Source organism: Microplitis mediator, unplaced genomic scaffold (assembly GCF_029852145.1).
Source record: "Microplitis mediator isolate UGA2020A unplaced genomic scaffold, iyMicMedi2.1 ctg00000133.1, whole genome shotgun sequence".
NCBI lineage: Eukaryota > Metazoa > Arthropoda > Insecta > Hymenoptera > Braconidae > Microplitis > Microplitis mediator.
In genome coordinates this window covers 21716-37658 of record NW_026643290.1, presented here as the reverse complement: position 1 = coordinate 37658, position 15943 = coordinate 21716, and the positions used below count along the sequence as shown (strand labels likewise).

Sequence of the window (15943 nt, the reverse complement as noted above, 5' to 3'; positions counted from 1 at the left end):
AACGATTTATTTTTAACTATTTCAGGAGTTTTGTGTTTTCATTTTTTTAATTATCGCCAAACAAATTCAAATATTCCTAAATAACCGTAAATGAAAATAAAATAATTTAAGCATGATTATTAAGTTTGTCTTTATTTAGTTTAATTAAACGTAAGATAATAATGAAACTTATAACTAAATAATATATCTCATTTAAAAAAAAAAAAAAATTGCACTCAGTGCTGAACATTTATAGTTATTAATTATTTGTTATTATAAATTTTTTATACGGCGTAGATAGTAGGAAGTAAGTTTTGATATTCATGTTAATTTTACGAAATATAACTATAATAATCGTAAATGTTATTGAGTAAAATTATTCTGGAAATGAACAATTACAAAACTTTTTCTCTGAAATAAGATAACATTTTGTTACCATATAAATTATTTTGTAATGAATACGTCTTATAAACTAAAAAAAAAAGTAATAAATAAAAATATTCTATATTTAAGTAGATAAATAATAAGTTTAACTTTTTTCTTATAATATTGATGCCGACTAGAATATTAAAAGTCTATCAGCTCTGTTAAACTATAAGTATAAAATTGTTTTGGATAAATATTAGGGTGCTTCAAAAAAAAACTTTAAGTTTTTTTTTTCGCTCTTACCCCCTGAAACGTTAGTGGTTGCCGAGAAAAAAATCTTTCCAAAAGATGGGCTCTCTAGCTCAACTCTAAGAAGTCGCTATTTTAATTTTAATTTCCGATCTGATTAACATGTAAAAATTTATTTTTTCATTCAAAGTGTAATTACTCATAAGCTGCTCAATATTTTTCAAATCTATACATAAATCTTCAAAGTTGATTTTTCAAGCTTTCCAAAATCCTATGACAAGTCATAACTATCCCTAATTGAAGCTAGCAAAAAAAAATCGAAAATTAACAATTTCATTTTGAAATACAAAATCGATACTTTTCAGATAGCTTCAATTGACATTTGAATAATGGTAATTATGACTTGCCATAGACTTTTGGAAAGCTTGAGGACTCAGCTTTAAAGGTTTATGTATAAATTTGAAAAATATTGAGCAGTGTACGAGTAATTACACTTTGAATGAAAAAATAAATTTTTACGTGTTAATCAGATGGGAAATTAAAATTAAAATAGCGACCTCTTAGAGTTGAGCTAGAGAGCCCATCGTTTGGGAGAATTTTTTTCTCGGCAACCACTAACGTTTTATGGGGTAAGAGCAAAAAAAAAAAACTAAAGTTTTTTTTGAAGCACCCTAATAAATATATTCGACGTACTTTATGATATACCTAATATTTTATGGGATATCTTGAGATTTTGTATTTTTAAATTTAGCTAAGTCAATATTAACTGCTTGATTAGATATAACTCTTAATTTAGTACTTGACTTTGATGGCACTTTAAATTGATTAGACACCCATGTTTTAATCGATTGACGTGAGCGATTTTCCAAACATGGGTATCTTTTTTTAAGCTCATCGATAACTGCAAAAGATGGCAAAGTTCTGGATTCCAAATATTTTTTGAATTCAGAACATATTATATTTTTTTCTGTGGCAGACCACAAATAACGTTTAATCGGTTTGTCTGAAAAAGAAATTGAATTATTAGGAATACATGAATTTTTATAATCATAAATAATAATGTGAAACACAGAAGTAAAGTAATATATGAGTTAGTATACTTGTAGCTGGGCTTGAAGATAAATTTTCACATGGTTTCCCATAGGTAATATCACTAGAGGTTGACGGTACGGACTCGCTAAATGACGACTCAACATTTTTTGTTTCACAAAGTGATTGATTATTAATTTCATTAATATCACTTTCTGCACTGATAGGGATTTCACTGTATTCACTCTGATCATCTTCGTCATCATCATCAGCACCAACATCGTCATCATTACCTCTGGCTGCTTCAAGAACTTTTGTAACCTGTACAATCGTTTTAGATTTAAGAGGCTGACGATAAATTTCCCGATGGATTTTATCAGAGTGCCCTAAATGTCCGATAACGTCGGAAAGAGCAGTTTCAGTTAAATCGAGTTCGACACATTTAGTTGCCACATGTTTGCGAAGACCAGTCCCACGCAATAACTGTGGTTTTTCAGCTCCACACAATTCTGAAATTATCCTCATCTCTTTACATAGATTCAACACTCGGATACGATCAGTTATAGGGTTTGGTAAGCCGAATAAAAATTCATTGTGTACTGGAACTTTTGCTTGACTACGGTAAGCACGTAATAATTTCAACTCTTCAATTAAGTCAGCTTTTGCAATTACAGCAACGATGCGATTTAATTTTCCTCTTACTTCAAAACGATAAAATTTAGTGGCAATTTTTTTCCCAACATCATCTAGTTTATTAAACTCTTCTTTATCAGCTCCTGCATCAATGCTTTCTAATTTATCTAAATCACTCGTTAGAATATTTTGAATGTCTCCAACTCGCCGGCGGTTGAAAACCAGAAGGTAAACAGCTACTAATTTCAAACCATTCAACCATTCAGAAAATACAAATTTTTCTTTCAAAATACCAAAACATCGGTTCCTTTCCTTTCTTAGGTACGAAACTAATTTTTTAATATCATCAGTCATTGGTAACACTACAACTTTTTGTCGTTTGAATTTGGCTTGAGCTTCCATTGCGATCTTATTAATGGAGTCTGGAGCTTCTGTCTTATAAACTTTAGAAAAATTTATTACTTGTTTTAATGATTCTTCATCTTGTCTTTTCACGTATTCAGCTTCTAGTAGTAATCCTATTTGCTTAATGTACGTCACTAAATTTTCCGCTACCGCAGGTGCTTCGCAGGAATTTTTAATGCGGTTAATCCTAGCAACAAGTGCTATTGCATCTACTACTAAATCAACAAATTTAGGATTAAATAGTTGAGCAAGCTCCGTAATATTAGAGTTTAATTGTTTAGCCGCCTGTAAAAAACGGCCCATCAAGCGTAATCTTGCTCGGACCATATTGTGCTGAAAATGATTGGGACCGTACTTCAGACACAATTTATTCCCATACAAAATTATTAACCAGTCATAACGTATCAAACGGACGATTTCGTCCTCTTTAAGTACGGGAAAAATTACAAGACGTAACGTATCACTAGCAGTAGAATGTAATCTCCCTTCGACAGTAGTTCCAAGAATTTTGTAAGTACGTGATCCCTTTATTTTGGGATCAATGCATTTCGAAATATGCTTTCGTGAATTAGATATAGTAACTGTGAGCAAACAATTGGGGCACGTAGTATATTCAGTAGCTTTTCTTATCGTATTTGGTCGGCGAGGCACAAGTAGTGTACCATCATTGTAAATTTTATTCGTATTATGCATAAAAGAACCATTATTTCTAAAAATTTTTAAAACATCTTTACGTTCTTTAGTACCTGAAAAAAAAAAAAAAAAAATTAATTACTATAATTTTATGTTAACAGATGCATAAATCGAATCATTACTTCCTAATTCATTAATATCTATTTTATAAAGTTAAGATTCATTCAATTATAAAATAAATAGTTTTGTTAAGTTTAAGGATCGAATAATTTATTAATACTCCAGTAAATTATCCTCTGTATCATTTTGCTGTTAAATGTGTGACATAATGGTGTATTTATAATTTTTTGCATCATTTTAAATTTCATGCACTCATGCAATCGTCTAAATTTATAAATCATTACGTTTTCAATCAGCTCAATAAAAATAAAAGAATTTACTTGGCTACAATAATAATATAAAAGTCTTATCCTGTACGTAAAATTCCATTCATGAACATTAGGATGTTATTTCCGGTGAAGATTTTTTCTTTTCACTCATAAAATTAAATATTGTTGACTATGTTAAATTAATAATTCCCTCCAAATTTCGAATCTTAAGTTCAATTCTAAGTACTTTCGAAATTTTCTGTCTTGCATTTAAAAAGCACAGGAAGTCTGACGACTATTAGTTAACTCTCTAATTTTCAGTCCGTAGTAACTTGACTGAGATTCAAAATATGTCATCTGAGTCAGCTACGAAACTAATTATTTTATTATAATTTGAATTCTTCATAAATAAGGTCTTATTGGTCAGGTTGTTAAAGTTTCGCGTTTACGAGATATAGAACCATTACTAATTTTATCATTTGAATATTTTTTTAAAGAATTTTTTCCGAAATATATTGAATTTAATTTTTCTTGTTGTTATAAATGATTCAAATTAATGATAAAAATAATTTTCTAGAACAAAATATCAATATTTAATACGTTTCTGAAAAAATTTTTCATAAGTAATTTATTCATGAAATGAATAAAGATTCCATATCTTACGAATGTAAATTATAATAAATAAATGAATTCTATATCTTACACAGATAAAATATTTTAAATCACGGCAGAATTGGTACGGGCTTCTTAAAAAGTATTTTATTTCCTAGAAAATACTACAAATCGTCCAACTTTCTATGATTTTTAAATGAAATAACTTGAAAAACATTTTAAAATCACATAGAATTGAAATTAAAGATTGAAATTTTTAATTTAACATGCAGAATGATATTTACTTGAGTAAAAAAAAAATCTTTACCCGGAACGAATTACTTTACTGTACATGAATACTTTCCTTATAATTAAGCTTGTCAAAATTGTATATATTTATAAAGTCAGTTAAATATATAAATAACATTAATTGGCAAGATTGTAATAATGGTATTTAATTGTATGATATCTCATGAGCCTTACAATAGTTGATATCGAATAACAAAATACTGATATTGATTATCGACTAAGATAGTACTGTTATTTATTATTTTTTACTCGATCCCGAAAAATTTATTTATTTATTGACAATATTTACCTTTCCCAATGTCTTTGAGCTTTTTCACATCTTCGAATACTTTATGTACTGTTTCGAGGTGGCGAGGTAATTTCACAACTTTTTTGTGACAATACATGCATGCATATTTTTTTTGCCATCGAGGAGTGGTGTTAGGTAAAACCTCTATCTCTGAATTGTCACATGATCCTACTCGTGCAAAAGGAATTTTCCGTAATGCTGAAAGAGAATTAACGAAAGTTGGGGTGTCAGATGTATCTTGTAAGTTTTCATTGCATCTTTTGTTCTCTACATCTTTATTTTCATTTTCAGTTTTATTGTTTTCACTAGTAGAGTCAATTATTTGATAATTTTCTTGTACGTTAGAGACTGTATGGATACAATTTGTACTACTGTCAGAAACGAATTCTTCTGTTTCATCTTGTAAGAGAGTTGAAGAATGCTGTATTTTGGAGGGATCGAAAGTTTCGTCTTTTAAATCATCCGCTTCTCGAAAATCACAAGAAGATGAAGTTAACGCAGAGGTATCTAGAATAAATGGTTTATTCTTGCAAGTCACTTGCGGAAAAGTAGATAAATCAAGTCCATCTGTAATTCCAGAGTCATCTCTAACTATTTCGATGGTTCTGCTTTCTAATTGTGCCGATAAAATGTGTTCTAACCTATCAGAAATCTAAAAACAAAACTTTTCATTATAATATGTTGGACAAAATATAAATGTAAAAAAAGCCAATAAAAACCTCAGTATTTGTATCATAAATGAAAAGATCACTTTCATCAGCGTATAAATTTTGAATCTCTATTGAATCCGTTGGTAAAATTGCCAACTCTATTAAATTGTCTTCTTGTGTAATGGTCACATGTGAAAACAACGATTGATTGTTTCGAATATCGGCGGCACATTCAGCATTAAAAACGTCATCGAAGTTATTCTAAAATTAAAAAATATATATTAAAAAACTATCATTATTTATATAAAAAATAAATTCAATAACACTTTTAATAATTTATAGTTGGTAAAATAGAATCGAAACCATGAAAGGTCATTCATTTATAAAAAATTTGGATTTCATTAAAAAAATAATTATTGCAATCATTGCCTGAAATCGCTTGAGCTTAACAAAGTAATTCATTGAAAATATTTAGAAAAATTAAAGTAAATTTTATTTATCATTATATTATCAAACATATTAGAGCACTCTAACTGTAAAAGCTTGAGTAATATTACAAAATAGAATTTTTTTTTGCTAATGAAAATTTTCGATTTATAATTTCAAAAATTGAATTTAAAAAACTGATTACCATAGAAATTAAGAATAACTGGAATGTTAACTAACAATATGTAATGTCTTTTCTAATACAAACCGTTTCTCTTTGTTCATTCCCAAACGCTTCAGAATCAATGCTTATATCATGATCAACAGTGTTGGCAGCTATGTCACTCTTTTCTACTAGTATCACGTTATTTGGGAAATCCGAAATTTCTGTTGATAAATTTGTTGGTTTGCATTGTACCAGAACACTTTCTTCGAAATTATGAATCTAAGAAAAAAAATTTATGGCAATTTTAGAAATGAATATGATTTTTTTTTTATATGTACCTAATACATTTCAATGCAATAAAAAAAATAAAATAAGATAAATTATATAAATTTTTTCTGAAATTGAATCTTTAATCAAAATCGAATTTCAAAATTGTAATTTTATAAGAGGTATACATTTTAAATGATAAAAACCACTTAAGAATGTTGTAAAATTTTATATTTAGCTTCTAAGTTGTATTTTAAGTACTCTACTTGTAGAAATTAAATATTAAAAATAGCAAAAAATGTGCCATGATTGCTATTTTTTTATTACGGATGTAATTAGTTCAAATTTTTTTCCAGATAACAAAAGTTAATAGATTAGCTAAAGATTTAAATCAAAATATCATTATAAATTAAATATTATAACATCGAGTGCATCTTATATTAATTTGAATAAATATATGCGCATATTGAATTGAATTTCTATAATCATCCGAATTATAGCTGGAAAAAACTAGAAATATCAGACTTACGAAATACTTTTATTAAGAATAACTATACCTTAATGTCATGCGTATCAATCGACTGTTTTAATTTGTATGCATTTTTATCTTCATTATTAATGGGATAATCCTGATTCCCTTCTCCTATTATTTTAAAGAAAGCAGTAGATTCGGTTGAGTTGGTCAAATTTTTTGATGGAGTCTGTAAAGTGTGTGCTAGAATTGATGTTTGATCCAAAGGAATAGCCTATGAACAGTAAAAATTTAAATTATGTATTGAAAAACCTAAAACGATTCACTAAAAATATTGGAATTAAATGAAAACACATGATATACCATTTCTATTAACTTTTCGTTTGCCAGGCAAATTTCTCCATTTTTACAATTTGAATCATGTTTATCGGAAATTTCATTTTTATTATCAATAGTGTAATCTTTATTTATTTTTTGTGTAATTTCAATTGAGTCAGAAGATTCTACTGGCATTTTCACATTTACAAATGGATTCTGTGAAATGTGTAACAGAGTAGATGTTTGGTCCAAAGCAGTAGCCTATAAAAAAAAAAATTTTAATCAGCTATTGAAAAATCTAAAATAGCCCACTAAAGATTTTTGAGTAGAATAAAACAAAATTATAGTATACCGTTTCTATCAAATTTTCGTTCGTCAAACAAAACTCACTGTCTTTCTCATTTATATTACTTTTATCGGTCCTTTCATTTTCATTATCTATGGTATAATCCGTATTTTTTATCAAGGCAGAAGATTCAATTACGGTTGTCAAGCCATTCGATGAATCCTGTGAAATGTGTACTAGAGTAGGTGTTGGGTCCGAAGCAGTAGCCTATAAAAACAAAAAATTTTAACAACTATTGAAAAATCTAAAATGGCCCACTAAAGATTTTTGAGTAAAATAAAGCAAAATTATAGTATACCGTTTCTATCAAATTTTCGTTCGTCAAACCAAACTCACTGTCTTTCTCATTTATATTATTTTTATCGGTCCTTTCATTTACATTATCTATGGTATAATCCGTATTTTTAATCAAGGAAGAAGATTCAATTACGGTTGTCAAGCTATTCGATGAATCGTGTGAAATGTGTACCAGAGCAGGTGTTTGACCCAAAGAAATAGTCTATGAATAGTAAAAATTTGAATTAAGTATTGAAAAACCTAAAACGATCCACTAAAAATATTTGAATTAAATAAAAAAAAAAAACGATAATATACCATTTCCATTAAATTTTTGTTTGGCAGGCAAATCTTTTCATTTTTACTATTCGAATTATGTGTATCAATATTTTTATTTTCATTATCAATGGTGTAATCATCACTTATTTTTGTTGTAATTTCAATTGAGGTAGAAGATTCTATTGGTACTATCGAACTGATTGATGGATTCTCTGAAGTATGTACCAGAGCAGGGGTTTGACCAAAAGAAGCAGCCTAAGAATAGTAAAAATTTGAATTAAGTATTGAAAAATTTAAAACGATCCGCTAAAAATATTTGAATTAAATGAAAAAAAAAAATGATAATATACCATGTCCATTAACTTTTCGTTTGGCAGACAAACGTTTTCATTTTTACTATTCGAATTATGTGTATCAATATTGGTATTTTTATTATCAATGGTGTAATCATCACTTATTTTTGTTGTAATTTCAATTGAGGCAGAAGATTCTATTGGTACTATCGAACTGATTGATGGATTCTCTGAAGTATGTACCAGAGCAGGGGTTTGACCAAAAGAAGCAGCCTAAGAATAGTAAAAATTTGAATTAAGTATTGAAAAATTTAAAACGATCCGCTAAAAATATTTGAATTAAATGAAAAAAAAAAAATGATAATATACCATTTCCATCAACTTTTCGTTTGGCAGACAAATCTTTTCATTTTTACTATTCGAATTATGTGTGTCAATATTGGTATTTTCATTATCAGTGGTGTAATCATCACTTATTTTTTTTGTAATTTCAATTGAGGCAGAAAATTTTATTGGTACTATCGAACTGATTGATGGATTCTCTAAAGTCTCTTTTAGAGTAGATGTTTGGTCCGGAAAAATAGCCTATGAATAAACAAAATTTTAATTAAGCATTGAAAAATCTAAAATGATTCACTAAAAGTTTTTAAGTAAATTAATGCCAAATTATAGCATACCGTGTCTATCAACTTTTTGTTCGTCAAACAAAACTCAACATTTTCGTCATTTAGATTATTTTTATCGGTACTTTTATTTTCATTATTTATGGAATAATCAGTATTATTTTTTTCAATATTTTCAATTACGGCAAAAGATCCACTTTGTGTTGCTAAGCTTATCGATGAATTCTCTAAAGTGTGTACCAGAGCATGTGTTTCACCCAAAGAAATAGCCTATAAATAGTAAAAATTTTATTCAAATGTTAAAAAATCGAAAACAATCCACTAAAGTTTTTTTAGAAAATTCACACAAATTTTTATATACCATTTTCATCGAGCAAAGCTTTTCATCTTCGTCACATGATTGATTGTTATTAGCACTTGCTACATCGATTTTGGATTCATAATCAGAAAAATTGTTCCGAGTATTTAGTATACTTTTTTTGTCATCATGAACTGGATTTTTTTTATCAGCATTTGTTGAATTTTTATCAAGATCATTGTCTAAATTATTATTATTATTCGAATCAATTAAATTATTTTGTTCAAACATAACGCTGTTTAATCTTGTTAATTGTACTTTGGGTAGATTGTTATTTAGCAATCGACAAATAGATGATAAGCTCTCAGAATCTAAAAAGACAAAGATTTTATAAATTACGACGTATCTTTTAAAATGGCTTCTAACAATAGCTTCGACATTTTGATACTAGCAACCAAAAAAAAAGTCATTTACTTACCACTGACACATGCTAATCGTACATGTCCTTTCATTAAATAACATTTTTTTCTTTTTTTCATTAAAGAAAACACGTTTTTTGAATTATGATTCAATTTATTCATTGCACTGTTTTTTTATTCGTTGCAACAAGTTGACAACAATGGCAGAATCGTACGCGACAAATAATCTAACGCATTAAACAAAAGACGGTCACAAAAGAGGTTCTTTTAAATATAATAATAACTAGAGTGGTCAGCGCGCTCATTTCGTCACTCAAATTTATCAGGATCTTGATTACCAGCAGCAGTTTTGATTATTAACAAGGAATATTTTTATCGATATTAGAAGATTTCACGATCAATGACTATTCTAATGTTACAGATGAGTCGCACTAGTTGGTATAGTAGAATTCGTAAGATAACATTAAAAAAAAAATTTAATTTAAATATTACTTTCAATAATAGTTTAAACATATATTAAAATTAATTAATGTTGATATACATGTATTGATAGCAATTAATATGCAGTTGTATAATGATTCATGAATTATAATATAATTATTAGTAGATAATTTCCCTGATAGCCAATTTGGCAGCAACTTGACGACAATCTAGTGCCGCAACCTGTCACCAAGTTGGCCGCAAAAGTTGGCATTTCCAGAAGTCGATGGCAACTTTCTGAGAAAGTTGGTGGTAAAAGTTGACTACAAGTTTCTCAGAAAGTTGTCGACAGGTTGTGGCAGTAGATTGTCGCCAACTTTTTGGATAACTTGTCGTCAACAGTTGCAAAAGCTGAAAGTTGTTGACAACATGACGTCAAGTTGGTCGCAACTTTTGTACACCAACTTTCTGGTCAGAAACTCTGGCTATCAGGGTTTGAACAATAAATATTCAAACTCTGCAGCAAGTACCATAAGACAAATATCCACATGGGATGTATTTCACATCTCACCATATAAATAGCATAAATGTAATAATTATTTTTAATTCTTACTTTTCTATTCATGGAAACAATTTTCATTACTTTTCTTACCCAATCAATCATTGAAGAAATTAAATTAACATTTATAATTATGAAAAATACATAAAATGCAATTATTCCTTAGATATTTATAATTTATATCAATCACAAAGATGAATACTGTAATGTTATGTTAACACATTCCAGTTTTACTATTAAAAAATTTCAAGTAAAAGGTTAATAAATACTCTTTAGATTTAGTAGTATTTGAGAATATTTATTTGCTCATTTTTTCAAGTTCTCCCAGTACTTTTAGTAATATATGTCAATTACAATCGTAATAAAGATCTAGAAATAAGTTATTTGATTGAAAACTCAGTTTACGAGTTTAATAATTACTTGCAATTAATAAATGGACATTTATACGATGAATCTAATTACTAAAAATAATAAAATATTTGATATTCTATTGAAAATAAAAAATTTTTTGATCAAAGCATTTATTATTATTATTATTATTATTATTATTATCTGGAAGCATTGGTTTAAAGTAAGAATCAACAAGAAATTTAAAATCAATGATTTTTTATGTGACGTTAAGGGCTGAATTTACACAGTTTTCGCAAACTGATGACATATGTTTTTTGCACATGGGTAATTTGCATTGGTAACAGAATGTCCGTACTTTAATGTCTCGTTTTCGAGGACATACAGTGCAACGCATAGCTTTGTTTTCAACTTCATTGTAAATTTGGGGATGAAAAGGCTGTGTTGATGAAAATTGAGCGGCATTTTCTCGCAATTGCTTAGCAAGGTATTTGTCAGATGCTCGATCTTTGATTGAATCATTTACAAGCCTTAGGCCTAATTGCTTTAAAAACTCTCTTCTTGAAATATGATTATTACTCTTTGAACAGTAAACAATAAAACTGTTTAAACAGGCGATGTTAATCATATAAAACCAGATACTTAATGAATATCTTCGTGTTCGTCTGGCTACAGAATATTCATGAATCATTTGTTTGATTTTGTTGACAGCGTTCAATGCTTTCTCATATGAATTTATAATTGATGAGTGATCGACAGTTTCTTCATCAAAATCATTAGTATTAGATGGAGTACTGAATAATATAGTGTTTTCGTTTTTATTAGAAAAATAAGACAACAAAATCATGTTTTCTCGAAATCCATACATACATGAATTTGGTGGTTTATTAGATTTAGTAATGAATTCTAATGGAATTTGCTGATCATTTTTATCGACACTTCCAATGACAGTTATATGACTATTATTATTATACAGATTTTTTATTAATGGAATACTACTCAGGCTTGTATTTAAAATTATATTTTGTGACTGTCCCTGAACTTTTGTAACAAAGTATCGTACTATATTTTCCGGATCGTTTAAGTCTTTGCAAGTGCTTTTCAGTTGTTGTTTTACATGGATTACCATATTGGAGACATAAAAACTGTTGGTATCAATAGAAGCATATATTTTCATCCCACACCGTGAAAATTTTTCTTTAACATGCAGATAAGAAGGGCATTCACCTTTATATTCGATTAAAAATTCGCATATAGTAATGTTATCACCAACAGAATAATTTTTTTGACAATTTTCAACAAACAATTCAAAGATTTCGCGTATTATAACGAGGTTGTCAATTTCTTTTCTGGAGAGTCTATCATTTTCATCATCAAAGTGTATTGTACGCAACAAAAATTTGAAACGACTCAAACTCATCGTTAATCGAAAAACATCAACACCTAATCCACACTGTTCCCATAACTCATCACAATTTTGATTTTTTGATTTTAACAGTCCCATCAGTACAAGTAAACCTACAAAACTTTTAATTTCTTTTACATTTGTATCGTTGCAATCTTGTTTCTGTTTAAATAGCGGTCGTAATTTAGCAATAAATAAATTTGTATAATGAACAACAAGTTCAAAAATCTTATCATCAATAAATAACAGCCAACAGTCAATAATAGTGTTAGTATAAGAAGCATTATTATGAGATCCAGTTGATGGTTTCAATATTTCCAAAAATTCTCGATCTGGTTTTTTTAACGGTACTTTATACCATTTAGTGATTTTATCTTTTCCTAAATAATAGTCAGAATTATTAGTAGGAATTGTTTCTTTGATTGGACTATATTTTGAATATAGTGAATCATCTGTAGACTCATACATGAACTCATGATCTAAAAACTCGGTGAAAATGTCACAGTCACTTTCTTCAGACTCTGTCCACTCCAATTCTGTAGAAGTTTGATCAATTAACGTTTCACGTAATCCTTGAAAATCAAACATACGAGCAGCCTGTGCAAAAAAATTAAGTCTTGTCAAAATTACAAGTTGTCAATACAGATTGCTCACACTCAGAAAAAAAAAATTAATAAAATTTGTTTTAAGAGGCACAAAACGAATGATAAAAATATATGAAGATATCTTTTTATACTCAAGTATAATTATAATATTTAGATTTATTGTGGACAAAATTAATATAAACATAACCAAGAATCTAATGTTCACAATAATAAGTTTTCTTATAGAATATATATGAGTTAACCGATGTAATGAAAACTTTAATAAAATAAAAAAATTACCATTTTATCGAAATATTTAGTTTTACAAGAAATAATATAAAATTATGACAGCAAAAATAGTATGTGTATGGAATAATTTCTATAAGCAACAAATAATTTATTCCACTGCCTAGTCGCTACCGTAAAACTATTAAGTAGCAAGACGTTCGCTGTCAGTCGTACACAGATGTCACTTACAGAGATTTCCACTACAAAACATATGTAAACTCAAACCAACATGAATGATAAGATTGTCTGAACATTTTAATTACCATAATAGCCACTTTAGCTTGAAATTGACAGTAATTTGATATTAAAAGTACCTGAAATCCGCTGCCCGAATTTGCTGACAATTTGACAGCAAAAGTTGAAAAAAACAATTTGCGGTTAATTTTTCTTCAATTTAGAGGTAAATTTTTACGATAAAAAAAGTCGGTAATGTTCTTTCTTACCATTTCAGAAGGGAAGCAAATTTATACATAAAAATGTCTACAATTTGACGGTAAAAAAATTCTTTACAATTTTTTAAGTCAAATTAACAATAAATTGATGTAAAAATTTGCCTGAAAATTGACGAAAAATTTTTTCTAGTCAACTTTGGAGTGAATTTGCATTCTAATTTGGGTTGTTAATTTACGTCAAATTGAATAGCAAGTTGCATACAGATTGTCGTGAAAAACGGAAAAGTTCGAAGTGGACGGGAATTTGACAAAAAATTCAAGAAAAATTTTGTAAAGTAAACTTGTGCTAAAGCAAACTGTGCTACTAGACACTAGTATTGTCCTCACATGGAAAACTCATCAAACAACCTTTTAAAAAATTATAAAAAATTATAGATTAACCTATTAACATCAAAAAAATCAACAGCATCAAACCTCTACGTACTCTTCAACATTATGAGAAAATACAAGTTAGTCTTTTAAACTTCCCGCGCATCATGAAGTCAAGTACACAACGGCAAGATGAATAACAACTAAATTCACGCTCCACTTTGAAAAAAAAAATTAACAATTATAATGAATAATCCACGCAATTATGTAAATAATATTTACTGATAATAAAAATAACTATGGCAGTCAATAAGCTAACATCATTAACTTTTACTGAGATTTAAGTTTTTTTTTTTTTTTGCGTTATTCGTCAAGAAATATCTGAGTCAAAAAATAAATATAAAATAGTTATCATCAATTGTAAACGCAGTTCTATATAGTTTGAGGGGAATTATTATGGAAAATTCAAGTTATTACTACAAAAAAATGTATTAAAATTAAAAAAAAAAGATCGCGTGGGGTGTAAATTTGTTTTTACACTCAGCAATAAAAAATTGGTTAGATTAAAAATACTTTTATAATATAATTTATTTTTTAGGTTAGAATATTTGTACAACAAATAAAATACTGGCTTGAAGAGCTAAAGTATATTAAATTGGTAAAATTCATTAAGAAATTCACAAAAGTAGGTAGTATAAAGAAACGATCTATCGGAACAATTATATTATTATTTACATTAATTTGGGAAACGAAAGATCCTATACTGAAATTAATGATTTTATGAATATTCGAATCTACAATAAAAGAGGCATTAGTTATAACAATGAAATTAATAGAAAGCAAATTACAGGATTTCATAGCGTAATTATACGTCTCCCGAAATAATGATAACTTTTTTCAGTTGAACAATTAATTAACAAGAAAGGTTTTATCATTGGCAAATTTAGAAAATAATCGTTATGTGTTGAGCATTATAAAATATTTAAGCTAGGACACAGTAAAAACATAGAATGCTAGCCTATTGGATAATCTAATGTTCTTATATTGATAAATCATGGAATAATTTTAAGATAATTTCATTTGCTTCAATATCGATCTGACTTAGATTTGAAGAAAAACTACACTTTTATATTTTGCTAGAATATTAGTCATCTAAAAGCTAAAATTAGTTAATGTTGACATCCAAAATTTTTTATGGTGACTTAGATTTTAAGTTCTAGAGAGAGGATAGAGTTTAGGAACAAAGTCAAATAATATTTTTTTCTAGAATATTTATAAAGGACTACAAAAAGTTCTGTTTATTGGGTATCGAATGGCTAGACCAGAATTTGAAAAAAATTTAAAAGTATCATTCGACTTTGACTTTAAAATCATGCCTGGAATCCAACACATTTCTTTAAATTCGTTAAATCCACAGTCATAATAATAATCAACTCATTAAGATTTTACAATATTCGTAATTAATATACTAAATTTGAAAATCACTACGGGGAAACAAGTCGATATTATCAGTTGAAAATAATTGATTTTTATTACGTAACTAATAGTTATTACTTCAAATTCCTTTTATCAACTTGCGTCAAAACACAGTGGGGTGTATCAAACACCCCACTCGAATATTCTCTCATAATTAATATGATATTTTCACACGTCTTACGGTATAATTACGGCAACTATTAAGAAAACAATTCACAAATTACGTTTTTTCTTTTAAAAAAATCATTCAATTTTTATGTAAAATTTCGCTAACTCATATATCATCTAATCAATACAAATAAAAAATTCTAACAGCATGTTAACAAAGAAAATGTCATAAAATTAAATATATTTAGAACAATATGAGTCACTTACTGACAAGAAATTAATTTATATAACAATCAACAATAATTAGAAA

At 27.9% G+C, this 15943-nt stretch overlaps 2 protein-coding genes across 2 annotated transcripts; both read right to left on the bottom strand.

The window, feature by feature from the left end:
* Positions 1 to 277: 277 nt before the first annotated feature.
* On the bottom strand, positions 278 to 9611 carry LOC130678096 (probable serine/threonine-protein kinase ndrD). The gene is made up of 14 exons (XM_057485086.1): positions 9329 to 9611; positions 9022 to 9237; positions 8714 to 8929; positions 8402 to 8617; positions 8091 to 8306; positions 7795 to 7995; positions 7503 to 7703; positions 7196 to 7411; positions 6918 to 7106; positions 6196 to 6372; positions 5571 to 5762; positions 4852 to 5503; positions 1695 to 3407; positions 278 to 1597 (listed from the first exon to the last, which is right to left on the bottom strand). Exons 1-14 carry the CDS (start codon positions 9554 to 9556, stop codon positions 1308 to 1310), a joined length of 4923 nt encoding a protein of 1640 aa, XP_057341069.1. The 5' UTR covers positions 9557 to 9611; the 3' UTR covers positions 278 to 1307.
* Positions 9612 to 10953: 1342 nt separating this feature from the next.
* On the bottom strand, positions 10954 to 13447 carry LOC130678095 (uncharacterized). The gene is made up of 2 exons (XM_057485085.1): positions 13301 to 13447; positions 10954 to 13013 (listed from the first exon to the last, which is right to left on the bottom strand). The coding sequence occupies exons 1-2, from the start codon at positions 13301 to 13303 to the stop codon at positions 11271 to 11273; spliced, it is 1746 nt and encodes a 581-aa protein (XP_057341068.1). The 5' UTR covers positions 13304 to 13447; the 3' UTR covers positions 10954 to 11270.
* Positions 13448 to 15943: the final 2496 nt, after the last annotated feature.